The 18,342-nt window shown below is 40.1% G+C and overlaps 1 protein-coding gene across 1 annotated transcript in view; it reads right to left on the bottom strand.

Moving 5' to 3' along the window:
- Nucleotides 1–18,342, bottom strand: part of LOC124277371 (sushi, von Willebrand factor type A, EGF and pentraxin domain-containing protein 1-like) — a 61,019-nt gene that overhangs the window by 27,155 nt on the left and 15,522 nt on the right. Inside the window, 16 exon segments of the mRNA XM_046713040.1 lie at nucleotides 1,125–1,297; nucleotides 2,986–3,178; nucleotides 4,207–4,364; nucleotides 6,983–7,181; nucleotides 7,755–7,868; nucleotides 9,279–9,392; nucleotides 9,895–10,050; nucleotides 10,941–11,102; nucleotides 11,817–11,978; nucleotides 13,345–13,506; nucleotides 14,197–14,421; nucleotides 14,843–14,974; nucleotides 15,308–15,380; nucleotides 15,711–15,835; nucleotides 16,657–16,848; nucleotides 17,761–17,997. Of these exon segments, the coding sequence (XP_046568996.1) occupies nucleotides 1,125–1,297; nucleotides 2,986–3,178; nucleotides 4,207–4,364; nucleotides 6,983–7,181; nucleotides 7,755–7,868; nucleotides 9,279–9,392; nucleotides 9,895–10,050; nucleotides 10,941–11,102; nucleotides 11,817–11,978; nucleotides 13,345–13,506; nucleotides 14,197–14,421; nucleotides 14,843–14,974; nucleotides 15,308–15,380; nucleotides 15,711–15,835; nucleotides 16,657–16,848; nucleotides 17,761–17,997 (2,577 nt within the window).

Below are 18,342 nucleotides of genomic sequence, written 5' to 3'. Positions count from 1 at the left end.
TGTCAACCAAGTCAGCGAGCCTGACCACCCGATCCCGTTAGTCGCCTCTTACGACAAGCATGGGTTACTGAAGGCACATTCTAACCCGGACCTTCACGGGTACCGACCCTTTGAGGAGTAACTATTCTGTCTGCCACTGAATAAATAAAAGCAGGAACCAAAGTCAAGTCTGGAATGGTCTGGCAAGTCTTGTAGCCTCCGCCATGAAATTAAGAATTCTTCTGGTCACCTTTTGGATTTTTTTCATTTTCACACAAACTATCTGCATACCTGGAACTAAACGTCTGAATACCAAGGAACATGCAACGTTGTTTGTTTTGTTTCATGTTTAACGCCGCACTCTGGGATACGATGATATGTGTTTACCAAACGTCAGCGTGCCTGACCACCCGATCCCGTTAGTGGCGTAAACGGTCACATTCAAATCCGTGGGCCAGACAATTACGAGTACTTCTTGTATCACTCATTGGCATTTAATGCGAGAACATGAAGTAAAGCGTATGAAATGTAAGCCATACAGAAAAACTGTAGTGAAGGCGGCCTAATCAATTTGAGGTGTCGTGAACAATGGATGGCATCATGTCATATTTTCTCAACAATGAAACACTCACGTGTTGTAGCCTCATTTGATCAATCAGAATCGCTAACATGCACATGTGCAACTAACGGAAAGTCATGATACTATGGTTAATATTTATGGTAACACGGAGACCACCCTCCCTGACCAGCTAGCCTAAAAACGTGTTTCTATTTATTTCTTTTCTGAAAATCCTTGTTTTCGGAGAAATATGTAATATCACAGTCATTGTTTTGGGGTTTTTTACGTGTTTTTTCATTCAAAGTCAGTGTACAGTGAAATCCACTATTTCCAGATATTTCCTGGAATTTTTATGTTGAACTTCCAAATATACAGATATTAGCGTAAACTAAATAGATAACATCTTAACGAAATACCATAATGCACGAAAACCAAAATTGTAGAAATGATGGTACATTACAATTTATCTTCGAGTTGTAATTATCTAAATTATATGAAATTTCAACCTCTTTTTTGATATGTGAAATATTTGTTGTACAATGCTGCTATAGGAATACACCTGCGCGTTCACGTGTTGACCCATTACCTGCAATGGCTTTCCCAGTGGACAGATTGAAGCCGCTGTCACTCAGGAGGCCATCGATGTACAGTTTCCAGGATCCTCTGTTGGCTGACCACGTGATGACGATGTGATGCCAGATGCCGTCATTGGTTGGTTCATCCGTCATGACCTTTTCATCATTCACCGTAAAGGCGAACCTGAGGAACAAGTGAGAATAATTAATCAATCAAGAATATTTATACCGAGCCTTCCAGGCTTCATATCTTGCTCAAAGCGCACCATGTGATTTATATTACTCCGGATAACCCAAGCTGCCAGTGAAGCGCTAGGAGATTAATAGTCACATGACTTATCCCAATGGGTACCCATTTTCTGCTGGGTGAACAGAGGCAATGTTGAACAAACGCACTTGCCCCAGGTGAGTCCACATGTACCACATGTGCTTCGTGGCGGGGCAGGACTGAAGTCCTAGAAACTCTCAAATGTCAAGCTGCCAAACACAGCCACCCATCCAAGGACTCTCCGCGCCCAACGTTGCTTAGCTTCAACTGATTTGTGACCTGAGCTCTATGCACAGGACCACATACCACAGGCGCGTAGCAAGCCAATTTTTCATGTAAGCCCGATAGGTTGCAAAGCTTTAGTAGTATTAGATAGTATTGAGGGCTTGCCCAAGCTTTTTTAACAACAGTCATGTGTAAGCCCGGGCTTTTTTTACAATGGTAGCAACGCCCCTGCAGGTTATTACTGGAATACGGCGTAGGACATACAATGAGTGAGTGAGTATGGTTTAACGCCGTTTTAGCAATATTCCAGCAATATCACGACGGGAAACACCAGAAATGGGTTTCACACATTCTACCCATGTGGGGAATCGAACCCGGGTCTTCGGCCTGACGAGCTAACGCTTTAACCACTATTCTACCCCACCGCCCCGTTGGACATACAAGGTACGTTTAATTGCTCTAAATGGCCGAATCGAACGTGGTAGCTTTGGATAACCTACTCAATTTCTTCATTCCATGTCATTTTACTTCGACGACATGGGTCGTTGTTCATTATCTACATCGTCGGTTTGTATGATAACGTGACGCAAGCATTCACAGACGTCCCTGATCTGACTGGGATATTGCTGGGAACCACGTTAAGTAACTATCAATGCGGAATTATTTGGCATCAAGTGTAGAATTGGAGGACAACACATTTTGAATTACTAGGTAAAGTAAATACAAACCATGAATTAAAGTAAGACAGAAACGAAAAAGAGATAGTGATGAGCGTCGTAAAACTAAATTCACACGCATGCAGTAAAAAGCAAAATGGCACATATCGTCAGGAGGAGCGACCCAAAATTAAATGACGTCTCCAGACACTGATGCTACACAAGAAAGTTTCCTCCAATGTAGTCTGTCGTACAGACCCTGAAGCAAATATATCCAAGAAAGCCCACGCAAGTCTAGAAAATGTGGCAAGTCTAGATTTCGTCAGCTTCTGGCATGAAGAAAGTCCCTGGGATCCTTTTTATTGTATTTACAATTTTAATTTTAAAACTTTTATTTTCTGTAAAATATGTTCATTTCAGAGACTAACTGTTAGTCTACATCCAATGTTCAGTGTTTGTTTGTTTGTTTGTTTGTTTGTTTTGCAGTTTAAGGCCGCCCTCAGCAATATTCCAGCTATATGACCACGGTCTGTAATTAATCAAGTCTGGACCAGACAATCCAGTGATTAACATGGTCATCCATCTATTGGGATACGATGGCATGTGTGAACCAAGTTAGCAGCCTGACCACCCGATGCCGTTTGTTCCCTCTAACCAGCATGGGTTACTGAAGACTAATTCTAACTCGGATCTTCACGGGTCTGTGTCTAAGTAAAGACCTACCCATCATAATCAGTCAGCGTCAGAGCGTTATCTGAGCCTGGTATGGCATATGAAAAGGGCGTGCCCTGGTTGATGACGTCATCGGTCTTCATCCAGAAGGACACTGTGACGACACCCATGTCCTGCTTGATAGGCACCTGGACATGGTCAGTTCCGGCTGACGGGAAGTCCAGTTGGTAGTTCTTGTCTAATACTGTAAACAAAGAACAAGATCGTTCATACTTCTGTAAAAACTGATGCGAAAGTGTTTTCAAGCATTTGCATAGACCCAGAACTCAAAAAGAAATTTTATAGATAGAATTTATGGTAAATTTTATAGATAGAATTTATGGTAAATTTTATAGATAAAATTTATGGTAAAAAAAATGGAGTCAATAAAAGGTTGAACGTCGGTTGGTTCCCAGGCAAACAGTAATGAGTGTCCGAACGATAGTTTTTAGGAAGTTTTTGAGATCTGTAACAATAATTTATCCAGTTAACATACTAAATGTTGGTCATTGCTTTTTATTTTATATTTTTATTTATATATTTTTTGTACTTTAAAAAAACTTTATTGCAATTGAAAGCATAGACACAAGGCCAACTGTATAAATAAAGAGCAATATATTCATTATGACAAAATTGGTTGTTTGAGGGCAGACTTTGTTTAATGTTTGGATCGAGTGGAAATATGATATTTTATGTGTTCTTCAATTGTTACGGGCAAACTGTGGACCGTTTCTTTCTCCCTACACTTACGGCAGTAGTGAGTGAATGTTCTTTAACACGGCAGTGAGCAATATTCAAGCTACTAGTATATCATGCAGGACCTTGGCCATACAAATCAGAAGCGGATATTATTATCAACGCCCCTTGCCAACAGAGCATGATGACAAGCTATCAATTCCAATAATTCGCAAAAATGTCATAACATTTTGTCTTGAAATATTGCTTAATTACGCGACAGACCTTCAACTCCGAACGTTTGAAAAAAGTCAGAAACACAAGCTTTGATTTACACCTTTATCAGGAGTGATTCAGCTGTCACATCTCGCTAATCCAAACTGTAAACACTTCCGGTAGATTGCCTGTATTAATAAATATCCGACTAAAAGGAATGGCTACGAAATGACGCTTCTGCTATATTCATGCATATATTACGGGCACTGAATGTCCAGAAAGAAGCGTGTCCGTATTTAGGGCGTCCGGACTACCGAGGTTTGACCGTACACAGACACTCACCTGCGTCACAGTTAACGCCGGTATAGTTGGCGGGGCAGCTGCAGGTGTAGGCGTTGATCCCGTCCTTGCACGTGCCGCCGTTCTGGCAGGGGGAGGAAGCACATTCGTCAATGTTTCGCCCGCACCGCTTCCCCCGGTACCCTGCCTCGCACTCACACCTGAAAACACAAATAATGGACTTCCTACGTCCCAACTGCCAACTGTGAAATATATCCTAAATGTCAAAAGTTTTTTTTCATATGGTATGCGAGTTACATATGTACAGCCAATCTGTGTAATCAGTCATTTCGCGTAATGACTAAACGAATCTGTCATTTCGTGAAGTGCCTGTGAGCACTAGGCAATACGTGTAATGACTGAAAATTCCAGTTATTACACGAAATGACTAAAAATCATGGTAAGGCATTACGTGAAATGACTGAAATGCTGTCAAGACCATAAAAGTTGAAAGTAAAACATTTATTGACGTAATAATAAAAATGTTTTACAAGTTGCACATCAAGATTAAGTACAATTGTTATTGCACTATTAAAGTGTTGCACATCAAGATTAAGTACAATTGTTATTGCACTATTAAAGTGTTGCACATCAAAATTAAGTACAATTGTTATTGAGCTATTAAAGTGTTGCACATCAAGATTAAGTACAATTGTTATTGAACTATTAAAGTATACTGAGTGTACTGTGCCAACTCATTCACCACAAAGTCCTACAGTCAAATCAAAACCTAAATCATACAAAAGAAAGTAATATAGTTGAGTCGTTCATCACAAAATTTAAATCATATCACAGAAGTCATTCAGTCGAACTGACAAATCACTTGTCAATATCGGACTAGTTCATCTATCAAGTCACTTGTTTTTGCATAAGGCTGCTGTGACAACGGCTGGAGCATTTGATTATGTTTTTGAAACACTTGCCCAGCTGGATGCTATATGTACAGCCTGACGAAGTGTACATTGTCATTTTGTGTTTTACACATATTTCCTGATTTGCAAAATGTTCAGTCAGGCATTATGTGTAAAAGAAAGCTATAAATTTTAGTCATTTCGTGTAATAACTGGAATTTTCAGTCATTACACGTATTGCCTAGTGCCCACAGGCACTTCACGAAATGACCGATTCATTTAGTCATTACGCGAAATGACTGATTACACAGATTGACTGTACATATACATTAAGCAACTCATTAAACTCCCATATTATGGAGGGGTAGTGGGTAGCCTAGTGGCTAAAGCGTTCGCTCGTCACACAGTAGACCCGGGTTTGATTCCCCACATGGGTACATTTCTGGTGTCCCTCGCCGTGATATTCTAAAAGTGTAAGTGGCGTAAAACCATTCGCTCACTCATTCATATATCACAAGGGTGAGTTCGATAATTAAAGTTCGACACAAAGGTGTTTGATCCTAAAGTTGCTAGAAAAATGCTTTTTTACACTTTAAAGGTAAATGTTTTGTCAATATATCAACTCGCCTAAAGATTTAACATTCCCACATTTCGGAAATGCAGGAGAGAATTTGGTAGAAAATGCAACTTAAGATTTTTCAGAGTTCAACAACAGAAATCTGAAATAGTCTTTACATTTATGCTAATCATACAGGAAGTGTAAAAATATGAATTAACGTTTTTCCTAAACAAATAAATGTTGAATGTTTGTGTTTACTCCACTTAATTATTGTTTCTTTATTGAAGAAGTGTTAATATAAATGTTAAGTCTTGACAAATAAGTTTTCCGTCATGCATGCACATCTTTATCACAGCGTCCACTATGGCCAACGATTTGCAGTCAATTGTTGCAAAGGTTTATAGTTTTTCTGCTTAAAAACACAGAGGTAAACCTTTCATTAGTTGTGAAAGTTTTTTTACAGATCTTGTAGAGCTGTTGGCATGTCTTACCAACAAGTTTACAATATTGTAAACAAATCAGACAAGACAGGGACCGTCTCAAATGCAAAACTGGGACGTGAAACCATCCTTGACAACTTTGACAAGGGAGTGCTTAGACGGGCGGTCTACAAACTTTATGAGAAGAAAAATATATATATTCTTAAAGAAGCTACACCAGTGACTTCGTAAATCTTTGGCCAATGTTCACAACTAGATTAAACTGACCGAATTACATCCATATTTTTTCAATGAAATATACTGTTGACATGCAAAACATTTATTAAAACGTTGCACATTTCTACAATCAATTGATAAGATAACACAAGTGATAGGATTCTTTCCAATGTACAGTAATTCGTATGTTTATTTCAAAACAAACACACACACACACAAATGATCCTTTACATAACCGATACGTATACTATACGTACACATATTCAACATTTTGCAGAAAATATCTATTGAGATGACCCGTCCACGAGCGTGTGCTCAGGTGTCAATTTCACCTTCGATACCGTGCATGCTGATGACGTATACAGTTAATGCTGTATGAAATAACGTCCCACTACAGTTTTGGTATTTTCATCAGTAAAACACATTTCAGAGCATGTCTCAAAATTTATTCCCTCGGTCTACTTTAGGTAGATGTTTCTTGAAGTGATATTTGTTATATAAGTAACTGTAATACCTCTGAATTTTAAATATAAGTCAAAAGCATTTTTTCTAGCATTTCCGACAGTACTTTAATTGGTAAATGAGAACCAATACAAACTAATATCACGGCGTCGACTTAACAGCACTTGTCCGTGCGGACCTGAATAGATCCTTGCCATTTAGATGTGTATTAGAGTAATCATTGGCAACATAATTGCGAGCACAAATATCACCTGAATCCGTTCTCCTTGTCGTGGCAAATCCCGTGCCTGCACGGGTTCTCCAGACACTCGTCAATTTCAATCTCGCACGTCTCGCCCGTGAAGCCACCTCGACAGGTGCAGGTGTAACCGCTGACGTCATCGTTGCACGTGCCACCATTGTGACAGCGAGTGTCAGAACAATCGTTGATATTTTCCTCGCAAGTCGCACCTGACTTCGTAATTAGTGCATGATTACTTACAGGCACACATACATACACAGTGTAATGAATTGTTTTGAGGTACTCTATCGTCTACATATCCATTTGTTGGATTTGAACCCGTACTTGAAATTACGAAATATCTTTGTCTGAATTGTAGATTACACTAAAACCTCCTAGGAAATCTATGGTTATGTTCACATTGATTTTATAATGAAATTTGATAATAAGATAAGGAAATATGCCTGGAACAGTGCTTGAAAAATATAGCTGTTATTTCTAGGTGAACCTCCCTCCCTTCTCGTCCCAATCTAATTCTGAATGTTGGCAGTTTCATATATTTTCGAAAGTTCCCATCATAAACCCTGACTTCGAATTCCCCCTGGAAACTATAATACATGTAAAGTTAATCTGTGATCACACACGCATACACGCACGCACGCACACACTATATCATATAAATCATATACCATGATAAAATCCAGCTGACATTTCAGTTTATTACCAAATCGATGAAATCCCACCCTATATATTTTATTAGGCGATATTTGATATTGTGTATCTCATGCAAGGCATACTCTCACCTTGATAAGCGGAATGACAGTGACACGTGAATCTGTTGGCACCGTCTGTGCATGTGCCGCCGTGCTGACATGGGTTGGAGGCACACTCGTCCCTGTTCACCTCGCACTTTTTACCTGGTTATTGATTAAAAAACATCAGTAATAAAAGAAATTTTATATTTCGTATATTACAAATATTACAAACATTACAGCAATATTGAGGGGCGGTGGGGTAGCCTAATGGTTAAAGCGTTCACTCGTCACGCCGAAGACCCGGGTTCGATTCCCCACATGGGTACAATGTGTGAAGCCCATTTCTGGTGTTCCCCGCAGGGATATTGCTGGAATATTGCTAAAAGCGGCGTAAAACCAAACTCACTCACTCACTACAGCAATATTGAAACGCTAGTAAAATATCAAGCGTATCACGACACGATTTCACAGCGACAATCGGACGTTGCGAGGTAGAATTTAGAGTTATCCGCCCCTTGTTGTTCGCAGCTATGGCAGGCATAATTGTCCAAGCACTTTCACGCATCAATTTCTAGAAACTTGGATGTACCCATATTGGAACAATCCCAGGCCTATCGACCTGATTTGTGTCGTATCTTCTTGAAGATTGGATACCTAGTTGGAACTACTAAATTCCTGTTATTCTTGATTCAAGAATTGTGGACAGGCCTGTTTCACGCATTTGACCCATGGCAGAGGCCCAGATAAGCTGCGTATCCGGGTAAAATACGCATAGAAAATTTCCAATTACGCATTGAAAAATAATTGTTGCGTACTAATTACACATTTAAAATGTTAGATACGCAAAAAGTTTAAAACAAATGCGTACGGAATATATTTATAAAAATCGCTTGCGTAATGAATAGGACATCGATTGCTATCAAGTTGTACTGTTAGTATAGGACAAGTGTTGTACTGTCAGTATAGGATGAGTGATCTTTTATGAAATCATTTCCATTATATTTAAGTTGGTTTTGGTTAGGTATGACATAACGCAGAACATACCTGCTTAGTAAACTTACTCAATGACGTAATACTTAGGTGAGTAAAATGACTGAAATACGCACATATTTGAAAGCAGTGGGTAACGGAAAATGAAATACCCACTCAACATTCATAATACCCACTCCTAAAAAATACAGTGGGTACAGTACCCACATGGGCTAAATCTTATCTGGAGCTCTGCCATGGTATTTCTTCTTTGATTGGAATTCGTGAAGATCCAATCACATATCATCGTATCCCAATTATGTAGATCGATGTTCATGGTGTGGATCACTCGATTGTCTGGTCCAGACTCGATTATTTACAGACCGCCGCTGTATAGTGCGGTGTTGAACAAACAAACAAATAAATAACCTTTGATTGTACACCTAACACTGCTTGCTTCGATATGATTCCATGGTAAACGTTGATCTGGTCTGGCCATACAATGAGCTCATGATTCAGTTCTGTACTTACCGACTTCAGGGTTGCGTTACAAGTTGGAAATCAGCTACAACAATAAAATCTACAGAAGATAAGTATATTTACCTGAGAAACCTTCCGGGCAGTTGCATACATAGTCTACTTGGAGGTTGACGCACGTGCCATTGTGGAGGCAAGGTTGACCTTTGCACTGGTCCACTGGTGTCTGACACACAGACCCTGAGCAGACAGAGAAAGTTAACTGATTAGATCCTGATCTGATGAGTATTTAGTTATATCTCAGTGTTTCGGCTGAACGTGAGAGTAACCACCATTGGCGAGCCAAGGAGGTGCCAAAAACAAGGATCATAAATGAAACGAACTTGGAATTCGAACCCACGACCAGCAGATCCTGGCCTGGATTACATACCGGTGGATTACATCCACAGTGGCCATAGCTTGTAAACAGCCGATGCTATAATATAATAACATTGGATACCCACATTAGCCTGATACCAGTTGATAAAAGATCTGCCAGGGTTATGTATTAACCCCAGTTGGTTTACTGTCATGGCCGTGTAAATAATTATAATTTATGGAAAATTAAAACATTAATGATTTATTCAAAACACAATAATTTTAAAAAGTTCTTGGCCCCGCTGGAAGGTCCCGATCATCAGGACCTACAAGAGTCTGGGTGTATTATTAACATAATGTCTTAACATGAATATTCTAGTCTTACCGCTAAATCCTTCCGGGCATATGCATTTGAAACCGAACCCTCCTTTAACTTTGCAGGTACCGCCATTCTCACAAGGTTCTTCAAAACAAAGATTAACTTGGATCTGTCTCTGCTGATTTTGGGGAAGAGAGGCGTCGCTTTGAAGGTCCCAGTCCCCTGGAGTACAGAAACATAAAACAGAAAAGAAAGTTAAAAAGAAGCTGAAACCAAAAATCTTTGCACGGTAAAAGTAGCAAATAACGTTATATAACGTTACAGCAACGTTACATACATCAGGGGATAGGAACGGTAGTCAGAGGTTGAAGGTGTTACTGCTAATTTATGAAAAGTATTGAAAATCAAAATCCAATTGTAGTTGTGGTAAAGTAGATATGGTTTCGTCTTGAAAAAGCCCCCTTTTCCCAACGCCCCAGTATTTACGTTGTGAAAACGTTGCGTATCGACTTGGTGTCAAGATAGAATTCTATAGAGTTCTGTTAAACCTTTCACTTGAAGATTATACAGCTACAGCTTCAGAAAACACACGACCAAAACAACATGCAAACTGATGAACAAACAGTGTAGTGATTTTCTGCTTTGTTTCTTGTGTACTGTTCACTACTGGGAAAAATATTCAACCATTAACGTTAAATAGAACGTTAAGACAACGTCAAATACGATAGCATCAAATACCTTTAACATTGTGACGACGATAAATGACGTATCACAACGTCATTTCACAACGCCGTGACAACGTAAATGGGAGTCCACAGAATAACGTTGTGACAACGTAAATGGGAGTCCACAGAATAACGTTGTAACAACGAAAGCATAACGTTGTGACGACGTGAATTTGTTAGCTGGGAGGGTACTCCACCGCTCCTGTTGTAGAAGTAACAGAAAGAACAGAAACCATGTTGAGAAACATCTGTGATCTACAGAACCGGGTCCCGTTCAACAACTGGATCGCAGCACTACGACTGTCTTACGTCTATGTTATAACCATGAGAGTTACGATCCCCTGATCTATACGATCGCTTTGTGGGACGGCGCCCAAGTGTCAATACCTTCACAGTCTCTGACCGATGAAGCGGCAGGATGAGTGGTCAACGCTCCGTGGGGACACTGGAAGCAGGCAGACTGACCCTCCTCCTGTTGAAACGTCCCCTTTGGACACGGGAGACATGGCCTGAGGCCGCTCTTGGACACATAGCCAGCCGGACAACGCTCTGGAGTGACACGAAACAAAGTGTTCATTTAAATATTTAAAAGGTCACGTTCTGACTGATTTGGGAATTTTTTGTACTGTTTACATCTGGAAGATACCTAGTGCTCGTTTTCAGTCGTTATTTTGACGTCAGTGTTTAAGTCTTTTGGAAACTAGAATATTGGTTCGTTGTAATTGGGGAAATCAGAAACAAATGTCATGCAATTGGGCATAATCAAGAAGTAGTCACAGATATACACAAATTCTCAGGCGAATGACCGTTGACAAATAATGAATAAGACTAATGCTTAGTCTCTGAATATACATAATTTTGATGGGAACAAAATAATTGCTTTTAAATTGAAAAGGAACCTCAGTGATTTGGGAGATTCAGAACCTGAGGAAATCTAGACTTGCTTCATTTTGGGGTTTAGCTTTCAGAAAGGACCGGGCGAGAGGAAAATAATGTGGTTCAGGGACTGTGAGACAGACTTATAATGAATGAACTGGTTGAGTGCCTGAAATACAGACATCTCATGCAAAATCAATAAGTACAGACTTCTGAAGTTTATTCTGTTTCTGAAAATGAAGAGATCAACTGGGCTGTTCGATATGATCATTGAAAGACTTTATATTTCACTGTTTAGGTCAAAGGCTATCTCCGAGGGTGCACAAAACACACCTATGTACTTTAATTGCATTATGTTTGAACCCGAACGGTGTTATGTTCGTCTACCTTGACAGAGGTCAATCCTTCGGCTGCCCCGTCTCCTGGTAGTTCTGTTGGTTGGACAGGGCAAGCACTCTGTCTGCGCGTACTCAGACTGGTAGAAACCAACCTCACAGGTCTCGCATCGCTCCAGACCGTTGAAGGAAAAACTTCCCGGTAGACACTGGGCTGAAAATAAACCCAAGCAGTTTAGTATTTTTATCATGTATACCGAGTAGTGGTGGTCCGATTAATTGAAATAATCGAAGATTGGTCGTAGTATCTAAAAGACCAAGCAATCGATCATGTTTTCTCATAATCGAACACAAGCAATTCTGGAACACTTGTTTTCATAAACAATATTTTTCACAAGGTTAGTTTTGTCTGTTACATTTCATAAGCACTACAAGCTCGTTTAAAGTCATGATTGAATTTAACTTAAAGACTCCAAGAAATTTATGTTCCTGACATACTAGTCATCCTTTCAAGATGTGGAATTTTGCCAAAACCCCCAAAAGAACTACATGTTTTTTCCATATTTTTATGTGCATTAACAAATTTCATTAATGACGCTAACCAATTTTTTTCGATGATTGATCGGTTGTAATAAACCAATCATCAATTATGAGATTTTAACCAATTCCCAACACTAATACCGAGGTCCCCGTTTTCATTCTGGGCTGGAATAGGGTCCCAGCAACTATGCTGTTTTGTTTGTTTGTCTGTTTGTTGTTTAACGCTGCACAGCAATACCCCACCTATATGGCGGCAGTCTGTGAATAATCGAATCTGGACCAGACAATCCAGTGATCAACATCATGAGCATCGATCTACGCAATTTGGCGCCTACGCTGTCAAAACAGGCTACCAGAGGGGTCGGTTGGCCAGACTTCTGTCGAAGATCGAATATTGACAATTCAGCGATTTCGGGGTATGAGGATAACGTAGACAAACACATCGATCGCTGAATTGTCCAGATTCGATCAATGACTGAACGACGTCGTTTGGCTGTCATACTGGTGATTGCGCTTCAAACAATCTACAAATACATTTTATCACGGATACAAAAGGTAAGATTAACCTAGTCGTTGAAGCGTTCGCTCTTCCCGCAGAAAACCCTGGCTCAATCATACATGGGTATAATGTGTAAAGCCCATTTTTGGTGTCCCCCGCCGTATATTGCTGGAATATCATATTACCCTTAGTTTGGTAACAGTATGAAATATCACTTTATCTGTGAGTGACTGAGTGAGTTTAGTTTTACGCCGCACTCAGCAATATTCCATCTATATGGCGGCGGTCTGTAAATAATCGAGTCTGGACCAGACAATCCAGTGATCAACAGCATGGGCATCTACGCAATTGGGATACAATGACATGTGTCAACCAAGTCAGCACGCCTGAATCCGTTAGTCGCCTTTTACGATAAGCATGGGTTACTGAAGATCAATTCTAACCCGGATCTTCACGGGTACTTTATCTGTATCGAATGTTGGATAGTATAGGCTATGTGAGCTGTCAAAAGAAACAAGAAAACAGTTTCAACAAGCATTACCTTTGCACTCTTTTGACGTCCTGGTGTTGGCCTCGATGGTGGACTGGTTCCCGGGACACACCAGGCAGGTGGCCTTACCCTCCATTGGCTGGTAGGTCCCCACAGGGCAGCTTTCACAGGTCTTCCTGATCACATTGAAGTACATCCCCACGGGGCATTTGACTGGAAATATAACATACATACCGATAAAATAGTCAAACACCATTCACTTTTATAATATTCCTAGAGTTAATCCTTTATTGCATGGCACATTAACCATAGCAATATAAGGAATCGGGTGTGTGTGTGTGTGTGTGTGTGTGTGTGTGTATATATATTACATATCGTTTTCTATATAGATATCAACAGGATAGATCTCGGAGCCTTTAAAACAGTATTTTAACTACTATTTTAACAGTCGCATGGAGCTTATGTGGGGGACAAAGGCAGGTTAAGGAAAATATATCTTTCTTTGTTGTTTAAAGTTGTTGTTTTGCACCTTATTGATTTAAACTCAAGTAGTTATTTGTTCAAATAGGTCAAGTTAGTTCAAGGTCGTTGACAGTTACTACTTCTGGTGAAAAATGTAAGGAACTGCTGCCTAAAGCTAAGATTTGTCATCTTTGAGTTCATAAGAAAAACATATTTTATGTCTACTACCCTCCTCAAAGAGATTATATCGTTCATCCCTTTCTTGCCATTACAAATGTTATAGCCAAAATGCCCAAATATGTATCATGGTTTTTATACTTTAGTTGTCCGAACCTGCTGTGTGTTTACTTCCCTTCCATGTTGCTCTGCGGCCGAGCATTTCTGAAATATGTCATGGCAGATCATCGTGTAAAACCATAATTCATTTTAACTGATGCTCACCACACGAACTTCTGATCTGAACCGTGCCTTCTGGACACATGAACTTGGGCTGGTTGGGGTTGAAGGTCATGTTCTTGAAGTTCATCTCTCTTTCACCAAACCGGAAGTTGAAATGTCCTGCCTTTGCGTCTTGCTGCAGTGTCTGCAGAATCGTCTTTAGGTTGTTGGTGATGGCGAGTTGGCGTCTGTCATCTTCTGTCTCGTTACCTGTCGCTGTCACTGTACCTAGTGAAGAGTGAGACACAGATTTGTTTGTTTGTTGTTTAACACCTCACACAGCAATATTCCAGCTATATGGCGGCGGTCTGTCAGTAAGTGATGCAGTCCTATGAAGGTGCGGACAAAACAAGAAACATTATTAGTGAGATATGAGATTCGAACCAATGATTGTAGGCTTCTGGCATAATCAAGGGACGTAACTCTGATAAAAAGAAAATGATGCGCCTGACACGATTGGGCAACCCTGCTTCCTCCAAGTCTGTGTGCTAGCAACAAAATTATTTAATGCGAAATTTTGTATTTACGATACTGGCAAATTACGGCGTCTGGTACGATTCGGTCGCCCGTGCCTCAACAGACATACATAATAATACATTATACAGAATTATGCATTTACAATGTGTAGTACATCGGTGTCCAGACCTACCTTCCAGCTTGAAGTCAAAGATAAGCACACTGCGCCCGTAACCTCTACTCCTGGCGAGCTGTTTGCGATACTTGCCGACACTACGTCTCCTGCGTCGTCGATTTCCCAGGCCAATATGGATCTTGTTGTAGGCTAGGTAATGAGTGATAACTTCAGTATCAATACATTTATTGTAACCTGTACTGCAATCCTACTTAAGTCTAGAATGGTTTGCCAAGTCTAGCTCGCCTCAGCAATTTATGCTGCAATTGCCTCAGTGAATTTATTTTGTAGATTATATATATATACATATTTATATCTTTAAACAAGGTAACTCTTTTTCGGGGACTTTATGTCTTGGACTAAACGTCAGTCCTGGCTGTAATTTGTGTCTGAGAAAGATGTTAATTGAGGAATACATGTTGTTCTGTGCAACTCGTATTTTCTGACTCAGACTAATACCGCAACAATACAATAATGACTGACCTTCACCTTCCTGACACGTGGTTTCAACCTCATCAACTGAGCAGATGAAGTTTTCTTCACACAGATCGGATACCTTGAATATGACATTTCAAAATCAGCAGCGAACGCAAGAATAACATCCATAGAGAATACATGTGAGCGCGTGAGTTTTTAATGAACAAATGGCCGCGGGGTCGCTTTTAGCAATCTTCCAGCAACATCACGGCGGGGACACCAGAAATGGGCTTCACAAATTGTACCCAATTGTGGGGAATCGAACTCGGGTCTTCGGTGTGACGAGCGAACGCTTTAACCAATAGATTGCTCTATCTATCGCCTATACCATGTATCTGTGAATCACCATCAAACAATGATTTCGCAGGTGTTCGCAAAGGAGAGCGCACTCATGACTATGCCTACATACCCGCACGGAAACGTTCTTCTTGAAGGTCTCTTCTATTTTATGCAGAATCTTCTTCTCCCTGCACGGCACCTTCCCCGTGAACTTCACCGTCGCCGGCTGCACAACGTCATTGGAGATTTTCTTCTCTACAGAGAAAACGGTCAAGTTAAAATATAAGTTACTTCTTGCACAGATTATTGAAGTAATTACACAGAAATGTTTTACAATTGACCAGTGTTTGCCCTTAACCCTGAAGAGCTGAGGGCCCTCAGGACCCAGAACTATAAACAGTGGTGGGCCCTGATCAGAATGTGTTGGCCCTATATTTTAGCTGCCACATAAGTAATTCCCAGCAAAAAAACTAACAAACTGAGTTAAAGAGTTCAATGTAGAAATCTAAACTAGAAATTACTGAATGATATTTTCTGAAAAATAATACTCTTAGTCATTGGGGATGAAGAAGCTTTCGGCCATGACGACCTGCAGAAAACAAAAGCTGTGGGTCCGAGTGGTTTTCAGTTGGCTTCGGGCCTAAGGACCGAAGTTAATTTTGAACGCTGTATTTTACGAAAATCAACAGGAATGGATCCGATGGAATCAACATGCTTGTTAACGAAGAGACCAACAATTAGAGAAACAAAAGTTCCACCGCTTAATTATTTCAATGGACTACATGTATTATGAATGAAGACGAAGCAATTTTGCTTTCATCAACTTTAAAGAACCATGCATTCAAATGACGGGATAACGGTTTATCATAATCATCCAGCATCTCAGGCATATTGCATTAGAGCAACATCAGCAAGTTAAAGCGTTTGTTCGTCACGCCCAGATATCCAAGCATATTTCCGATGTTCTCCTTCGATCTGTTGCTAAATACAACAAAAAACACTCACTCATTGCTGACGGAATTGTTTCGCTCGTTTATATATCATCTACGTTTAACTATATCTCAAGCCAGTCTCACCTGAACAATCCGGGAAAGGCATTTTCTCCCGAGGTTCCCAAACATTGTCATAGGCGCACCAGTAATCCTCTGCAGGGGATATGGCGAAGGCGTAACCAGGGAGACACGAGATGGAGCAGTGCACAGCCTCATCAGTCTCGCGACACGTGCGGTTACCGTTAACAGGCGGGGCGGGGAACTCACATGGGTGTGCTGTGAAGTTTATGACATATACGTATATTCACTTATGATATATTGATACATATACAGTGAAATGTGGATTCTTCTGATATAAAGGTTTAATGCACTACCATATGCATAAATGGTCATTTTACTTTATGATCTACTATAAGGAACAGTTTCTTTGACAAAATATTAATTCTATAACTTTTATAAGCCAGTTATCCCAACAGAACCGTTTCCAGTACATTTGACCTGTTTTACATATTTCCGGACACGAAAGTCAGGAATACGCAGAACCACACATGAATATATAGTACAGACGTTCCTGAAAGCGATCCGGAAGGTGTGGTTTCCGCACTAACAGTGCTTGGTCTAACATTAAATTAATTATTCTTTCTCAGTTTTCTTGAAAAACACAAAAACACACGTGCAGTTTTGAATGTTATTTTTGGCAGTATGCCAAATTCTTTAACATGAGCTGTGGATAAAGTGTTATCATTACACACATTTGTTGAAACAACACCCCAAAACTCCAAAGGAAGCATTCAGTATTCTAGCAAGTCTTCTATTTCTTCATGTTGCTTTCCATTCTTCATTACAAGACGGTCTAACAAAATAATTTCAGTTCTAATCAGTTCCTGGTTGCTTTCCACTATCATTGAAGACACAATTTAACAAAGGAAATCGTAAAATATGTTCATTCCTAATCAATTCTGAAATATGTTAGAAAGTTTAAATATGATTCTGGCTGCTTTCTACAATGATGTCAAAGACAATCTGACAAAGGCAATAGTTAATTACGTTCAATCCTAATCGACAATAAATGTTTTAAATACATTCTTTCCAATACAGTTTAATGGACGATAATCGTACAATATGGGAGATCTAAAATCTATTAAGGTATAGGCCTCAGCAAGCATACAGATAATACAATTCACCCACGTAATACGTTGATGTCCAGGACGCACGTGTTGTTGTTGCCGCTCCCGTCTGTGGCCGTGTACGTCACCTGGGTTACACCAATCGGAAACCAGCCCTGGTCATGTGACCTCGAGATGGTCAGGTCCTCCTCCGAGTTGTCACTGAACTGTGGTTCCTCCCACGTCACGTTGCCGTACTTGTCAGGGGAGACAACTGGCGGAGGCGAGAAACATTTGTCCACAGTCGGAGGGATTGTGTCTGAAATTAGGATTATTTGTAATCTCAAAAAGATATTCAATTTAAGTGAGTGAGTATAGTTTTAAGCGATTTCGCATTACTCAAATATCACGGCGGGGGCAACAGAAAAATGTGACTCTCACATTGTACCTATTTGTGGAATCAAACCCGGGTCTAATTCGTTATGGCGAGTGAACGTTGTATCCACTAGGCTACCCAACCGAATCTAATTCAGTAAGACGACATACAATACACGCTGGCTATAAGGTTCCTTTGATCTGTAGATTGATACTTGCAAAACCGCCATCTTCCAGTCAAGTGACTGACATCATGAGGCTCGATCTATGAAAATGGGATACGATGTCA

Source organism: Haliotis rubra, unplaced genomic scaffold (genome assembly GCF_003918875.1).
Source record: "Haliotis rubra isolate DU_JTF1 unplaced genomic scaffold, ASM391887v1 Scf220, whole genome shotgun sequence".
Lineage (NCBI taxonomy): Eukaryota > Metazoa > Mollusca > Gastropoda > Lepetellida > Haliotidae > Haliotis > Haliotis rubra.
This window is presented reverse-complemented; position numbering and strand designations above follow the sequence as displayed.